General features: G+C 40.5%; 1 protein-coding gene across 2 annotated transcripts; it reads right to left on the reverse strand.

Annotated features, from left to right (window-relative positions):
* Positions 1–1,668: 1,668 nt before the first annotated feature.
* Positions 1,669–16,598, reverse strand: tmem240a (transmembrane protein 240a). 2 transcript variants are annotated; one of them, XM_029434915.1, is made up of 4 exons: positions 15,758–15,814; positions 15,261–15,367; positions 10,156–10,364; positions 1,669–2,099 (listed from the first exon to the last, which is right to left on the reverse strand). In XM_029434915.1, the coding sequence occupies exons 1-4, from the start codon at positions 15,812–15,814 to the stop codon at positions 1,945–1,947; spliced, it is 528 nt and encodes a 175-aa protein (XP_029290775.1). In that variant the 3' UTR covers positions 1,669–1,944. The 2 variants fall into 2 exon arrangements, with proteins under 2 accessions (XP_029290775.1, XP_029290776.1); XM_029434916.1 differs by lacking the exon at positions 1,669–2,099 and adding an exon at positions 9,195–9,547 and having other exon boundaries at positions 15,758–16,598.
* Between the last annotated feature and the right edge of the window lie 1,601 nt (positions 16,599–18,199).

Consider the following 18,199-nt stretch of genomic DNA (forward strand, 5'->3'; position numbering starts at 1 on the left):
GTGAGACCGTTCTCTCACTTGTGCCGAATACAAACAACCCACAAAAATGCACCCGTGATGCAGTTTATATAAGGTCTAGAGTGATTAGCCGACTGATCAATTACTCCACAGCATCAAGAGAAAATTTAAAACAATTTTATGACCTGAATTGTTTCTGGTTTCTCAGATGTGGGGATTTTCTTTTGTTGCCTTTTTTCAGTTTTAAATCACTGTCATTGTAACATCTTTGGCTCTGAGATAGCTGGTTGGACAGCACACACCATTGAACTCAGGCTCTATAAAATTATTATGCACATTTTAGATTAGAAAATTGCCTTAAAAGATATTTCAGAGATGAATCTAATGAAAATAAAGATTAGCTGTGGTTTATGTTGTCAGAGAATAAAGGACATCATGAAGTCCTGTGGCAGGTAATAGTTGTGACTATGCAGATAGGAGAGGTACACATTCTAAAGAGTACCCAATCAAGGTGAAAATATTATTTTAAATGCCCTCACTGCCACTTGAACGTGTCATATCGTGCCAGTGGATAATAGTTGAGGGCTTTTCTCAGTGGCATCAGCATGCCATTGGCATTGTTAGTCATTTTAGAAGTGTTGTTAGTGCTTCTGAAATTTCTATTAGAATTCTAACAAACGGAGCTGAAGTTGTCAGCAGGACCTCTCTGTATAATCTGCCTGTTGTTGCTGCTCTGAAATAACCTCTCGCTATGAGAATGTGTTCCCATCTTCGCTCATATGATTGGAGTGACACAATCAAACATCAGAGGTCACTGTTGTGCTTCAATGGCACTTTTAATAAAACAGACATTTCATCCTCACAACAGCAATGTCTGGACAGAGAGGACGAGGGGGGGCTGGGTGAGGGTTCCCTCTGCTGATAGGCTGGTTGCTCCTGATAAGTGAGAGGGAATTGGATAAAGAAAATTGAACTGCGCTGTTGAGCAAAGTGTGGGGAAGATGGAGTGGTGTGTGTGTGTGTGTGTGTGTGTGTGTGTGTGTGTGTGTGTATGTATGTGTATTGAAATCATCTTGGCTGGCATTTATTTCTCCTCCCGTGTCTACTAAAAGAATGATAATATAGCAAAGAGAACCCCGACCACAACCGTTCACGCTCCCCTCCCCCTCACATATTTACAGGAAAAATTAATACATTCAGTTAATTCACTAAGTAACAAAGCTAATTAATCTGTGTTTTTAGCAGAAATCACATGGTTTCACATCCAGTTTTCAAACAGACTCGTCTTCCGGTTCCATTCCTATAATCTTTAACCGCACAGTCCATCATTAGGTTTTCTATTGATAAACAACTCACACAAAAGTAACCCCCCCCGCACCCCCTTTTTAAAGACTGTTTAACCCCACTTGCCCGTATTTATAACTATTTACAGAAGCAGCAATCTAACCATCACAAAAACCCACCCACCCACCAGTCTCATTTGCCCCTCCCCACACCAACAAAGTCCCACTCCCACCCCTTAGAGAAAAAAAAAATTCTGACACCCATCTTGCCGCCCCGTTCCATACGCTGCCCACATCTTACCCTGTTCTAAAAGAGCATGCCAAGTTTAACAATGAACACAGAAAATGTCTCTATACAGAAAAAACACCCTTAAAAATGTCTTTTTTTCCCTCCTACCACAACGGTGGACATGGACATAAGACAAGATTTCAGTGGCAACAAATAATCGTCATCTTGCTCCATTTTGGGATTTTTTTTTTTAGTGCTGACAGGCCCGGACATTTTAGTCATAAGAAAGTCGTGTTATGGGCGTTTAGGGAGCCATGTTGTGAACAGTGGGAAGGCAGTTTCCCAGGGTCTCTGAGGCAACAGTTGGCCATGGGGTAGTTTTGGGAAGGGGGACGAGGATTTTTGGAGAGGAAAGGAGAATAGGGAGAGGGGTCTAGGACTTTTATTTTTTTTAACATATTTAGTTTTTTAGAGTCAGAGGTGACGGGGACTAGGGTGGCCGTTGTGGTAGAGCTTCTGTTTAATGTGGACCATGTTGCCGCTGGAGTCTTCCAGTTGTCTGAGCTGGGCTCGGCGACGGAGGTCTCGAAGGTTGCAAAACTGGGGCAGCCATGACCAGGACGGGGTATCTGGAGGAAAGAGATGAGAGGAAACAGGATGGTCAGAGGAGGTAAGTGTTAGTGTATGACCAGTAGTTGAAATTGGCATTTTCTTAAATACTAGATATTTGCTGGACTGTATCCACCTCTGATAGATGCAACAACCCCATGATGGATATGCCCCTTGAATTGGTCCCCTATTACCTTGAATGTTTTCTAATGCAACATTTTTAACACTCGAAATATAGAACGTAATCATAGGATGACTCACAATTAGATAGATACAAAGTTAGATATGCGACTAGATCGCAAGAAATGCAACATCCATGAGCCTAAAGAGGAAAATAAACTCTTAAAACTGCAAAAATAAAATGTCTTTGTCCTGCATGCAGCTTTTGATGATAAGATTTCATTTGCACAGTTTTGTTAGACTCACAAAATGCATGCATTGAAGCCTGGAAAGCGAAGCGTATTAAACCATTTGTATTTCATTTTATTAATCAATTATAGGCGACAGTTTTCCCCACATCACACACAAAAAAGATTGTTGATACTGTATAAGGACATATACTGTAGAAGGATACTGCATACGGCCCTGAACATCGTGTACCAAAGTGAGTCTAAGCTCCTTTTTAAGCTTATTTTTTGGCACTCTGCCTTTATTTGAGAGGTGACGGAGACAGACGGGAAACATGACATGTAAAGGTGACATGCAACAAAAGTGCCTCCCAGAATTGAACTGGGGAAGTTACGATTACATCGCACATTATTTGCCTTTATGTGACATATTTAGGTCATGGTGACACCCAGAGTCTGAGCATTGTAAACCCAAAAACATGAACGCATGCCAATATTTCAATGACAAACAGACAAAAACTGGCAAAAGACTGGTAGAAAGTACATCAGAGTTCAAATTTCTGCAAGAAAAGAAGGAAACGCCTCTGCATCAGTAATGCAACAGAAAATATTGATAAAATGTCACAATACATGTCACATGTCACAATATTGATTACCTCTCAGCTCCCCTACTTTACTCCAACTCGCAACTATACTTGACGGTGAATGTGTCTTGTTTTTGTATTCGTGCAGACATGAGCAGATAAAACTACTCGACAACACACTCATGAGATCAAGACACACAATAGTGTAAAATCCTTCTTAGCCTGGTTTTCAGGCTCTAAATCCAGTTAGAAGCAGACAAGACATCGACAACCAGCAACACAGAGGAGCGATCTCTGTGCTGTAAACTGTCCTTTTCCATGTTCCATGTGAATGAGTAAGTTCTGTAATACTGTATGTATGTACTGTATGACTTCAGGGCTAAAGGCTGATATGGCTTTCTATTTAAAAAATGGATAATGGTTTGTCATTTTGTTCATCTCTGATATCATTTTTTTTTTTTTTGTGATGCAGCTCAGTTTCAATCAAGAATACAATTTTGAGTGAAATGTTGACTGTATTTTAAAGCTGGGATAGCCAGAATTTGAAAATCCAGCCCTCATCCTGCAGCTCTCCTCTTATTCCCCCCCAACAAACGATCACGGACATATAGACACACTTCATCTGTACGAGTAATAGTCATTCATTTCAATCATCCCGATCGTGATCCCCACGCCGCTATATAGAAGCAATTCTATGAGAATTACCGTCATGTTTTCTTTGCAAACGTGTGGGCCTGTAAAGACCTTTCAGATGACATACTTTGATTTGTGGCTCTACATCTCTCCATCTCTGAAATATTTTGCAGATATTGTCGAGTCTACAATACAGTATTACAATATTTCAGAGATGGAGAGAAAATGTTGCCAATAGTTTAGCCTTCTTCTAAACTATTGTTGTGAGCTAGCCTCAGCTGTGAGCCTCTTGCCATATTTGTTTTTTGAATAAACTGCTTTAATGGTCAAATTGTAAACTGAACACAAATATCTTCCATACAACCTCAATCCAGAAAAAATGACCCAGAAATCAAATACATCGAGGTCTAAAAGTAGGTTATAAGCTCCACACGTACCTCAGACTGGAAAGGCTCATGTTTAACATGTCTTTTAGCCACCAGCTCCATCATAACTGCAACAATTTATAATTCTGGGAAGTAAAGGTGAGCTTTCTGCAATAAGGGCAGAGTGAAGGAGACGAGATAAAAGATTGGAACATTGAAATATTGGATGAGATAGTAAAAAGCATCAATCTCTTCTAGTGCACCATGGTATTGCCCTTGATTTTTCACATTTGTGTATGGGCTGTTGCACATGTGACCTGCATCCTGTCATTATTTATCACGAGGATTTTACAGGCTGAAGTGTCAAATGGTATCTACCTTTTGCAGCCCCCGTGCTGTACGTACAGAACACACAGGCCTGCCGTGAAATCAGCGACTGACTAGAGTGGGATTTCATGAACGCGAGGTGTATAACGCGAAGAGGGGAATGGCAGAGCAGACGTTCGTGCTTGTCGGTTTATAAACCGGAGCCGGCGGAGCAGAGCAAGGTCCACAGAGACGGCAGAAAGAGAGAGAGACAGAGGGGAGAGCCCCAGACAGCAAACCCAGAAGCAAATGGCCATGCTAGAGGATGAGCGAGAGGAGGAGGGGTGGTGGAGGTGTTGGATGGATGGAAGGTGGGGAGGGAGAGAGAGTGAGTTATTTATAGCTGTGAATGGGTATGCTGTCCACAAGGACTGCTCTGAAGGGTATCCAAAGGAAAAGGGGCAACAAAGACATATTTCTCTCATTTGAATAAAAGGATTGGGATGGAGTCGGGAGAAATGGTAATGCAAGGCAGAAAATAGGGGGCGAAGGCACACTTGTTATGCTCTTTTAGAGGAGAGGGGGGTTAATGCTGAACGCCAAGTCATCGTTTTCTCCATTCTTTTGAGATTGTGTTTCTCTTTCTCTCTCTGGTATCTTTGCAAAAGAGACTGTGGTATCAGATATTTGCAGCGCAACAATGATAAGAAGACAAAAGTCGTTGTAGCAGGAAGCATTGTAAAGGAAATGGCTAGGAGAAGATTCAATAAGTGAAGAGGGAGGAGCAAGAGATGGAATTAGGAGGGGTGGTGGGGGGCAATGGGAATCAATGTGCATCTCAATGCAGTGTGTGTATGGAAGTGTGTGTGTGTGTTTCTCACTTGCCATTCCAGCTGCTCTCTCTCATTCTATTTATAGCTCTGGAGAAGAGAGTGTGTGTTAGTGGGGGTTGGGATGTGACAGCATCTCCATCCTACACACACACACACACACACACACACACACACACACACACTTCCCCGCTCTGTCAGCCTCACCTTCACTCCTCATCTGGGGGAGGCTAAACAAGTCTAACCTAGCATCAACGTCACAGTCGACACACACACACACACACACACACACACACACACACACACACACACACACACACACACACACACACAGGGAAGAAGAAGAAAGGGGCATTCCCTCCCGGTACAAAAGAAGAATCGTATATCCCCACTCTCTAACTGCTGCTAATAAATATGGATGCTCCCTCCTCTCTGGGTGTTTTTCTTTTCTTTTATGATGATGTATTTTACAAAACAGCAGTGTCTGACTCGCTGCTGCAAAGCCTTCCACACCTCTGAGCAAAACCTGCAAATATCAAAGCTTGTACAATTCACGGCCCTTGTTTATTGTAGCAGCTTTAAAAACACGGAATAATCCAAATACCACGTTTAATTTTTTTATCCGAAAAATCATATTAGTTATAACTAACATAATACTTTTTAGTTCTAACGTTGCTTGCTACTTTCCCATCCTGTCTGAAGAGCTTTTCCATTGCGTTGCAAGTATCCAGGCCACATATATCACCTACTTTATTCTTAAAACTGAGGATCCAGGCTTCCTCCACAACACAGGCCTGCCCTGACACACACAGACAAAATATGCAACCTCAAAATCCTGTTTTTTCAAGCCTTGTTGCAATATTCAGTAGCTTTAGCTTATTTGTGCCAAAAGAACGCAAAAACTTTGTTCGTGTTTCCCCCTGGAGTATGATCCCTGGCTGGTTGGAAAAGCCTGTGAAACCAGCATGACCGTGAGAAACTAAAACACTGTAATCCAAGATGCTAATACTCAGCTCATCAGCGAACATCTTGCCAGTGCAGCAGAGATGAATCCACTGCGTTGTCTCTTTAGCAGAGCGCCAGACTATGAGGGATTTCATGCTGCCATGTCATGATTTCACACCGCTTAGCTTTAGCCTCACTGAAAGCCTTTTATTTCTTCAATCCAAATGTTGGTGAACTATACACCACATATTCTGTCTCATTAAATCTGCCGCATTCTCGCTGTTTTACGAAAGTAACATGCATCCTTCATCTGTCAGCAGACGGTTAGAGAAATTAAACAGATATTCCAGAGTGAGCGCTGACAGGTGACAGGAAATTAAGGAGCAACTATCACATTCTGGATTTAAGCACATGGTATGTGGGAAAGAAGCTTTCACTACGACACAGCAGATGGTGGGAGGGAAGTCGTTTCTCAATCGCTGTTTCTCGAGCCTAGTTGGAACCAGTCTTGGTAAATGCTGTATTTGTATATATGTATTGTATTGGTTATCACACAAAGGGAATGCTTGTTTCAAACAAATAACAGCTTGGCCAGATTTCCTCATTAGACAATACAGTTTCAGCAAGAACTGCACATTAATTCATGTTATCCGTAGTGTAATGGGAATTGATACATCTACACACTAAGAAACTTAATGTATCTATGTGGCTTTCTGCACACCTGTAAATATAATCCATATCATACATATCGTGTATAGTAGCTGGACATTTTTGCCATTTTCTTATTCTCATGCTATGTAAACCTGCAGAGAGCACACTGTAACTCCATACGGAGAGTTCAAACCAGGACCCTCTTGCGTGTGACAGTGCTAACCACTTAACAAATGTGCAGTCATAATGTTCAATGACTGAGCTTGACATGCAGACATTTCTGGGACATACAGCTACCATTGAAGCAAAAGTAACAGACATGCAAAAGGTCCCACCACCTCTCCTACATCGTGGCACATCATACTTTGGGCTCCTCAGCATGTGCCCCATAGGTTCAGTAATCCATCCCATGGTAAACGAGTAAAGCAATTTTGGGAAGATTAGGTCCGTTTCAGGATTGTATTGACGTGTACAGACTGTGCTTGGTTGCGGTAACCTTTGTGAGTGGGACAATTACACTTTATCACCGGAGCGCTATGAAACCTGATCCGCACAGTCTTTTGTGCTGGTAGGGCTTCAATTAGGCATGCAAATGGCACATGGTTCTTTGAATCACAGTTCTTTGCGTCAAGAAAACAAATTTGTACCAAAAGCATCGTAAACAATACAGACAATAAAACATATGTTTCACCTGACTTGTTTTGGCTGAATTCAAGTAGAGAAGGTGCTGTACTGTCTCTGTCAACACTCAAATGAAAAGTAACCTGCCGCCCCAAATGCAGTCTGCACTCCATTCAATAAAGTTTTCCCACCTTTGCTGCTATCTAACAAGAAGGCCCAGCTATTATTCCTAATTCATGTCTGGTGACATCACATAAATTATAGAATAGCTCCGCCCACCTTCAACCTGAGCAAAGATTTAATCAGAATAATTAGGCTAGTTGTGGTTTTACAGTTACGTGCTGGACGTATTTCCTTGCAAGGTGCAGGTTTCTTGTTGTTACCGTGGTGTCACTGCGCCTGAAAATAATCGCTTTCATTCTCCTTGACCTTAACTCAGTCTTTGACGGAGTAGACCACCAGATTGGAATAAATTCTCTGAAACGGATGTGGTGCAAGACTGGTTTACTTCATACCTGATAAAACATCTTTCTTCTTGTGGAGTCCCCCAAGGGTTTATCTTGGGTCCCTGATTGTTCTCTATTAATATGCTCTCCTTGGGGTATATCATAGCTGACATTCTGTTTTAAAGCCTTACAAAGTATTATAGATGTATCCATCATGCTAACAATTACCCCTCCTAGTCCCTGTACCAGCGCTGTTAATTTTCTTATGTGTAATCTGATCAGCCTGTCTTCACTTAGGCTGAGGTCTGTCTTTGGATGCTCAAGTGGTGAAATTGTGTTTCATTTAACTAGGGCACTAAGATGTTTTTTTGTCTTTCATGTGCAGCCATGGAGAAGGTCATTCATGCTTGTGTCTCCTCCAGGCTTGATTGTTGTGACGCACTCGTGCTCTTTGCAGGAGAAATATCAACATACTACAGTTGATTCAGAACGCTTGTTCGAGGCTAATCAGGCTCACTAAGAGAAGTGACAACATTACCTAAATCTTTGTCTCCCTTAACAGTCAATTGTAGAATTGATTTTATGGTTTTAAGTCAGCTTTTTTGTGTGATTTGTTTACCCAAAAGTGAGCCTGATTGCTGCTAGAGATCCTTTCAGGGCCCTTATGATTTTCAAGTCTCTACTCATCACCATGGGAGAACTATGTTTACTGTCCGGGCCCCTCAGCTTTTTAAGTCCGTGCTTGAAGTTAGTGTCTCCTATCTTTTATTCATAATATTATTTTGTAATTTTGGTATTTTAATCAATGGTGTATTTTTTCCCCTTTGCACTAGAGGTGTTGCAATAAACCTCTATCTATATAGTTTTTCCATTGAGGTTTAATTCAACCAAATGTTAATTGGGAGTTGCATCATCTTCATTATTTCAACTCATTAATATTCTATTTAATTTGACTGCATTGTTTTGCTATTTTGCTTTTGCAGTGTCCCCATTGAGATTGTTGAAGGTTTAACTTACAATAACATAATACAATGCTGCACAAAGGTTGTTCTGTCATACCTGATTCAAAACACACTAACCATTTGATATTCAAACCAAACTACTGCTGAAAAGTGCTGCCATGAGGACGTCAACTATTCTGTTTGGTTCAATGCTAACGCAACATTTTAGCTAACAGGCTAATACAGAAAGACTTGTTAGAGCATAACAATATAGTGCAGAGTTATTACACTACTGTGTGCCATCAAAATGAATTTAAGAATGATCTATTGAAGTGAATATATGTAAGGAAGTGGATTTGAATCAGCAGTTTGTGAGAGAAACAACAGGAAAAGACATAAATCAATACATTTGTTGGCTTTATTTATTTTCACTAAGTCCTGCAACATAAAAGTGCTGCTTTTTACGTCCTATTCTCTATCCTGAATTTGAATAAAATGTTAATAACAATCACTTTCGAGAGTCTATATTATTGGAGTTCTCATTAAAGTAGGGTTTTCTGTTGTCTTATTAAATAATGAGTTTCACATATTCAGAACATAATTACACCTAATGATTGTGCTCTTACTCATTAGCCTTTTACTACTACTGTTCCCTGAAAACAAATCAAGAGGTTACAGGTATTTCGGCTGTCCAAAAAAGAAGACAACTATTTAAATTAGCCTCAACTGATGGCCTTCTTCTGAATCATCACACAGTTGGAAGGTTTAGCTGTGATTTTCCTAAGAGGTCGCAGTAAACCTGAGAAAAAAAACAAACAGTAAAGAGAACCAAGAATGGGCTGAGCAATGAGGGGAAGGTCATTTACCAGAGCTCCACCAACTGCTGTGTAACCTGGCAAACGCTCGCACAGGCAGAGACATGGTGGATAGATACAGATACATATATTTCAGGAAACACGCATTTTGCTACCACAAATCTTGCTTTGAATCATAGATACTTTGTTATTCCAGCTGGTAAATTATTAAATTAATGTGAACATGCTGTAAAATGTAATTTCCTGTCATGTTGCAGTGCATTCACACCTCGGCACACATCTGAACAAAATAGAGAAAGATTTTTATGATTCTTTAGGGATACTCGTTACCTACTCCAAGTTATGCTTTTGGTTTGGTCTCTGTTTGTGAGCAGGATTACGGAAAAGTTCCTGGTCTGATTTTCATGAAAGTACACATTACATTTTGGAGTGGATCTGAATCGCGGGGCGGATACATGCATTACTTTACACTTTCGTTAACATTGCGAGATAGGGCATGGTCTTGGCGGAGGTCTGTGACCTTCTAGTTTGAGCTGTGTTCATCTTGAGCAGTGTGTATCTGCAGCAGAGCAGCAGACAGTGTCCATCTTACCGTAGTAGCGGCTCGCCCTCCAGGCCCTGACGGCACAGTGTAGGACTCCGTCCAGCCACAGCAGTAGCCAGCTGATGCAGAAGCCCAGCAGCAGCCCCAGCATCAAGTCCATCTCCTGCTTGGTCACACTATCACTCACAAAGTAGTTCTCTGATGAGTCCACCAAGGAATGGTCCCCATCGTATGGGATTACATAGTGGACATGATGCCTGGGGGAGGACAGACAGGGGAAGGTAATGGAAGTGTTAGATATAAACCAACATGTAATTAGAATCAGCTATACAAATGAACATTAATTAGCCGTCTTTGAGACATACAGATGGGTGAAATCAAAAGAAGAAAACAACATAAAGTTAACTGTTGTCCAAAAGAGCTTCAATGTTCCTTGGCACATATTCTCTGCTGCTCTGAACACCATTATTCCAATAGATATTAGATACTAATAGATATAACTGTGAAATTTCCAGACTCCACCAACCATTCAGTGAGCCCTCGTGTCCTGTTTGGAAGCATCTGTATTTGTGTCTTCACTAATTTATTCAGATGTTTCCTTTCATTTGGAAAAAAAGATGACTGGTTGCTCTGTATACTCAATCATAGAGCAAATATTTATCAGTTGCTCATGGAAAACGGATAAAAAAACCCGGGATAAACAGGAAGACAATCCAGGCACTCCTAAATAGAAGAACAAAGAGTAACGGGGGCTTAAATACCCTGATGAAGACCTTTTTTTAATGATTTAAGTGCCTGGATTGCCATCCGGTTTCCTTTTATTCGTTACTCATCTGTAGAAATGTAAACTTGAAAAACAACTTTCCAAATGTCCTTGACCCTGAGGACCATAGGCACTGTTTGATGAGATATAGTGTGTTGAAGCTTTTTAGGAATCATTATATATATATATATATATATATATATATATATATATATATATATATATATATATATATATATATACCATTTCTCACTACCTAGAGATTTATATCTGAGTTTTAAACAAATTGCACTAATCCACACTTTTTCTGGAAACCCCCTGAAGCCCTCTCAAGAACCCTTAGGTATTTCCAGGCTGCACTTAAGGCAGCTGCTGCTGGAAAAGTTTAAGGAGACTGCCTTGTGCTCATGGCCTGAAATAAGAATAAGCAACACTCTGCCACCTGCTTCAGTGACTACTGTTAAAGTGACTATTAGAAAAGCATTTACTCCAGTATCCTCACATATTAAAGCTGTTTTTTGGCTACAGTTAGCTCAACTATAAGACAGATGGAGATAAAATATTGCTTATAGGAACGCCCTCTCCCTGAAATGACCTGCGATTTTCCAAATTGAATTGAAACTGAATGATGCCAGAAATAAACTGCGTACCCCATCTTTAAGGCCATACCAGCTCAGTAAAAGCCTTTCTGGACAAAGACAAATACATCATCTAAAATGCAACAATTGTGAAAGTTTAGTTCTTGAGATATCTTAAAACTAGCAAATGTTTTGTCAAAGTGGGCTTCTGCCTTTTCATTGTAATAGAAAACTATGCTTGGTCCAAACAGGTTCTTACTAGAAAATCTCTTTAAATGTGTTCCATGTAGACATGAAAAGATTCAATATCAATCCAATTTTAATTGTTTTTTTCCCCACAAATCAACAGGGTGTGTGATTGCTACTAACCAGGTGTTTACACCTCACAGGAGAAGAACGAGGTGAAATATATATGGAAATATGGAAATGTTACACTGATCGAATGCAAATTTAAAGACAACTGATGTTTGAGGTAGATCAGTGAATGCATTACTGTTACAACATATATATATACAGTGTGTATATATATATATATACTTATATATATATATATATATATATATATATATATATATATATATATATATATACATATATACACAGTGTATATATATATATATATATATATATATATATATATATATATATATATACTTATATATATATATATATATATATATATATATATATATATATACACTGTGTATATATGTATATATATATATAAAGTGTGTATATATATATATACACTGTGTATATATGTATATATATGTATATATATATATATATATATATATATATATATATATATATATATATATATATATATATATATATAAAGTGTGTATATATATATATATATATATATATATGTATATACACTGCAACACAAAAACACTGGTTTCTACATTTCCTGTAATGCAACACAATTGAGTTTTTTTTGGATGCTCCCTGTCTGGTGAATGCCCCAGTTTATAACACAGGTTTTCTACATATTTAAATAAATGTCTGCTTTGCTTATCTCTATCGCCGACTGACATAACACCTCAATAATGAATGCTGCTATGTTTAGTGTCTAGTGGGTCTTTACTGGCAAAATCCTATACACTGGAAATTAACTGGATGTTTTGCTGATGTTTCCAACTTTGAGGAAGAAGTAAAAATCTCCACCTACAGGAATGCAGCTTCATTAACAGAAATCCACCCGTGCCGTTTGATTGACAGATATTCCCTGGCAAAGTGCATTACAGAAACACCACAGCACTTAGTAGTGAATATGGAGGGAAAATAACAGATCTTAAGTAACTTACTGAAGAAGTAGTAGGGGCACATGGGGGATCAAACGTTGGACCTCACTGACCGAAACCAAACAGTCACTGAGGTCCATTAAAGCTAAGCTACGTGTAAAGATAAGCTAAAATCTTCCTCTAGTTGGCTTTCTATTCCCTGAACAAGGCCTTTTTTCCCAAATGCCTATAAATAAAGTAAAGGATTATTTAATGTTGCCTGTGTAACTTTAAACTGACTTAAAGGGACAGTTCACCCAAAAATACATATTTTTCCTCTTACCTGTAGATCTATTCATCAATCTAGATTGTTTTGGTGTGTGTTGGAGATATCCGCTGTACAGATGTCTGCCTTCTCTCCAATATAATGGAACTAGATGCACTCGGCTTGTGTTGCTCAAAGTGCCAAAAAATACATTTGAAAAACTCAACAGCAATGTCTCTTTCAGAAATCAAGATAATCCACAGATCTTCCTTCTGCGCGGCGATATGGTTGGTGGGTGTAGTTTGGTATAAATAAAATAGTTCCTACATGGAACTGCTCACAACAAGGTCTGGGGATTATCTTGAGTAACCGGGTCATGATTTCTGAAAGAGACATTGCTGTTGAGTTTTTCAAATGAATTTGTTTAGGCACAATTGTTTTATTTGGGGTGAACTGTCCCTTTTAAGTCCTGTTCACCTGCACCCTGCACATCATTGGGTATGTGCCCTCTTCTCTAGTACAGAAATGAAAACTACTAATTTTTTCTGTTAGAGTTTTGTACGGAAATGCCACAAGGAGAGCATTTAGATAATTTTAGCACAACTATCCTGCAGCCTCCCACAACAGCATGACACCAATCAGCAGGGTGCACCCAGCAACACACACGGTCCACTCCTACGTCTCTCCCCTGCTGCCACAGAGGCAGCCAGGCTTTGGGCCCGTCGGAGAAGCTACAACTACGTCCAAATCAGAGCACATAGGCTGCCAAATAAAATGACACTGGCCTTGTCCTCAAGCCTGATAAGGTGAGCGCTGTGGGCGTCATGACACCTCCACGTGTAACGGATGGAAGGGCAGGCCAGTAAAAATCCAAGCTTAGGTCTGCTCTATTCATCCACGCATCTTTCTGCTGTTTAATGTGAAAACAGATGACTGACTCTAATTCAGGAGTTTTCCAGGTCAATGAAATACATAGTTTGGGTATAGTCTCCTAAAAACTAACAGAAGGGGAGGATTTTTACTATTTTATCAGTGCCTGATTGCTAAATACTTGTACTGAAGAAAGAAATATATAATTTTTAGTATTATACAGAGAGAAATCACTGCCTAATGCTGATAATATTTCAATTTCTACAAACCCTGCTTGTATTCACAACCAGGCCCCTTTTTGGCAGTAGCAAGGATGACATGATTGTCAAAATATTACAAAATAAGACAGTCAGTGATACATCTTTTCATCACAAATCCTGTCTCCAACACATTTTTTTGTCTGGATCAGTCCATATCACATCACATCTGTCAGCGTGTGTGAGAAGCCCCTCCAAACTTTGCCTCATATTATCTCTCTCTGACAAGCATAATCTAATAGCACCCATTTCTGGATTTACAGGCTCAAAAAACAACAACACAGAGGAACTGGCCTCTTAATGCTGCTAATGAACTAGTACATCAACCCCCTCACTGCAGTATGCACAGTACACACTGCTGTTTTGTTTTAATGTGCATCTGCTCAGCCTTGCACCAACATGAATGGTGACATTTCCCTTTCCTAACACACTGATTGTGGCTGTAGGTTGCATGCAGGACATGGGTCAATCAGGATCTAATATAGGTGTGATCTATTGGATACATTTGACTTTAAATTTGCTCCAACACTGTTGCCATACCCTTGGGCACTGTAGATTAAGACAAGAAAATAACAGAGGCCCACTTGTGTCATCCACACAGCCCACAGCCTGCTCTACTACATGATTGTTGATGGACAAATGCACAATACTGCTGATTAAATCCAGATTAATTTATTAATGAGTGTCTTGCTGCTGTCCCCCCCCCCCCCACACACACACACACACTTCAGGTAGGCTGATGGGCAGCATCATAGCACTTCTTAAGCCATAACCACTTCCTTTCTGCGCTCATACGTCCACAATAAAGCCAGCAGGTTGATATTGTCGCCATGTAGGCCTGTGTAGCGCACTTGATGCTCAGATTGTTTTTGAACGGCTTCATATTGCTCATAGTTCATTACCTATTTATGGCTCCGACACACACCTTCGTATATGCAGCAAAGCCGAAATCTTCGCAGCCGATGTATAAAAAAAACACCGCGACCAAACATGTCATATCTCGAGCGAATAATAAAACATCTATGAAAACATCTCGCTATGTAAGCGCACAGATATCAGCTCTGCGGGGCTTCGCCGCCTACACATCTTCGAGGCCTCTTCAGAAATTAAGAATTGACGGGTAAAAGAAAAAAAATCACCCTCACACACCACCATGTTTATCCCAAAATATTGTGCAAGGATGATGGCATTTACCTTCCACAGTTGCAGTGACAGACGCGGTCCTCCCCTCGTAGATGCGGTAAGATGTAGTTGTGAAAGCGATCCAGTAGTGCGTTCATGTCCATTAAACAGGCTATCGCCTGCAAATAACCATGTAAGTCAGCTGGGACATGTCAAGCAAATAGGCTAGGCTATTCCTGCAGACAGCGAATTATTCTCGTCATAATTATCAGGATAAATAACAACAATAATAAGGATTATAAAGGAAAAAGGAGAGAAAATAGCCTTGGCAGATCCTCCCGATTCTAAGAAGGGGGGCGGGGGGGGGGGGGGCTCTTGCCTCCAAACGGACTTAGATTATTTATTTATGACAGCAGGTAATTATAGGTAGGCTAACCTACTTCCACATGTCATTCATAGGCCTCCTGTAAGGTGCTTCTCGCAACATTTGTAATGATCTGAATCAATATTAGCCTCGGTGAGTAAATAAAAAAAACATATTGTGGCTGAGGGAGGTGAAGATGTCTTACCATTACAACTGAAGCACCAAGAATCATAAAAATCATGGTGGTTGTGATCATATGCATCAAAACTTCCAAACTGGCCGCCGTCCTGTTGCCCGGGGTTCTACCCGCGGCGGTGGAGACGCTCCGGCTGGGCTCTGGGCACTCTGTCCCGGCAGGAGCCGCTCATGGAGCCGCCGCGCCTCTCCTGGCTCCCCGTGCCTTCAAACTGCCCGGTCCCCCTCCGTCTCTTCCTACACACGGCACGCCGCTCTCTCAGCCCTCACTGCGCCCTCTCCATCCAAGTATCCCCCCCGGTCGGTCGGATGCGGCTGCCTCTCGCTCCAAGGAGGCAGTTCTCTCCTAATTACCGATGCACAAGTGAGCCGTTCTTCTAGGTGCGTGTCTATCTCTATCCCAGTTAAAAAAGGACATAAAGAAAACAAGTGAAGCTCCCTCGATATCCTATAAGGGGTATCCTCTCCCCCCCTTCTCCAAGTTATTCCACACCGGCGCTGCGCTTTAATACCGGCCAATTCTGTCCTCCATCGGCGGAAACGGTCGATTTCTCTCTCTCGCCTGGACGTTTCAAAGAGCTGCACCGACTCCTCTCGTGGCCATCGCCCTCGTCTTTCTCGGAATGCTTGATAACATCGACATGAGGTCTAGATAGCTCCAGTCGGGAACTAGACCCACCCTGCGCCCCAAGTCCAGTCCGGATCCAGCAACGGCAGCTGCATCAACGCCCGGAGCCAGACACGCATGATTATCCCATCCCGGCTTCCAGCAGCTACACGAGCATCCACTCCCACCTCTTGTGCGTGTGTATGTGTGTGTGTGTGTGTGTGAGTGTGTGTGTGTGTGTGTGTGTGTGTGTGTGTGTGTGTGTGTGTGTGTGTGCGAGTGAGAGAGAGAGAGAGAGAGAGAGAGAGAGAGAGATAGTGTGTGTGTATAGTGGGCGGTATGAGAGGGGAGATCTGCAAACTGCCTTTGTGGCATCGGCCTATAGGCTCATTATTTATAGTGGTGGATACCTGCAGATGCTCTGGAGGGCTTCAATCTTCATGATGATTTAACCTCCTTCTTCTCCAGAGGCTTAACCCCTTTTACCCCCCCAGTACCGCCACTAAACACATGCATACACACAAACGCCCTTGCTTGCTTTCTATTTCTCTTCCAGACATTGCAACGCTTCAATTTTTGATTCTGCACCAAATGAGTCTTTGATGTTTTTTAAATAATACAAATTCTGCTCTCAAAACCTGTTTTTGGAATATAAGGGTCTTTCTTTAACTAAGCACCCCACATTGGCATTGTCTACCATAGTTTTCCTCCCAAACTTGCAGAGTTTATAAAAGTGTCTACGTTTCTCTGGTCAAAGTGAAATCACTGACTGCAAAGATGATATAATATTATGTCGTCTGAGATAAAGCTCATTGTATAAAAAATTACAAAATCAAGAGTGGATACATTTCAAGTTGAACCTTTGGACACTACACACCCATGCATACATTTCTATTACCACCTGCAGCTTCATACAACAATTACTTATTCTGCTCAAACTACAAGGCGTCCCAAAAAATGCCTGAGGACAAATGTCAAGGTGAAATATAGGCCAACAGTTTCCAAATGAATCAAGTAGCCCAACCATTAGACCTCAGTAAACAATGTAACAAAAAAACAGCAGGTTAAACGAAATTCTGTGCAATCCCTAACACTGACATACATTGTTTCAGCACCATGGACAGCGAGCACACAATAGCCTGCATGTATTAACCAGCTGCAATACTGGAATACATTTCTGAAATGTTATAAAAAATAAAATGTACATGCATGTTTTACTAAACACTAAAATGAAACAATGTGACAAAATAATCAATAACTAATCTTATGTTATTCTTTATAAAGTGCCCTTTGCTGGTACAGACTTGAAAACATCTGCTGTCATCACCCACTGACACACTGCAAGTGTTACTTCACTTCCACCTCCCCCAGTGAAGAAACACCGTCAAGCTGGGCGCCAGTGTAGCAGACTTAAAACTACTTGAAACCAGAACAGTCACAATTATGAGTGCTAAAAACTCAAAGTTATAAGAGAATGTTGCAACATTTGTCAAAAGGCGTCAGCCAATGATATTGCTCTCATAGAAGGGTCACTAGCTGTAATTTATAAAGTGTGTATCCACTGTAGAGGAAGTTTTATTTCGAATCCACATTTTCTTGCACAGATACAATGTGTCACTTTGATAGAATGTAAAAAGAGCTACACACACATGGTGCCATAAATTAATTATTTTATTAAATTGTATTAAATTGTAATTTTGTAATTGTATTTCTTACATTTTTAAATTTTTTATTCAAATTTACAAATAATGTTTTATTAACTGTGTTTAAATTCTGGTTGTATGTGGAATCAAATGACCCTGTAGACTAGTCTAGTCATAAAGTCAGACAATGTTGTTTTTTGAA

The sequence above is a fragment of the Cottoperca gobio genome, chromosome 7 (genome assembly GCF_900634415.1).
Source record: "Cottoperca gobio chromosome 7, fCotGob3.1, whole genome shotgun sequence".
Classification (NCBI taxonomy): domain Eukaryota; kingdom Metazoa; phylum Chordata; class Actinopteri; order Perciformes; family Bovichtidae; genus Cottoperca; species Cottoperca gobio.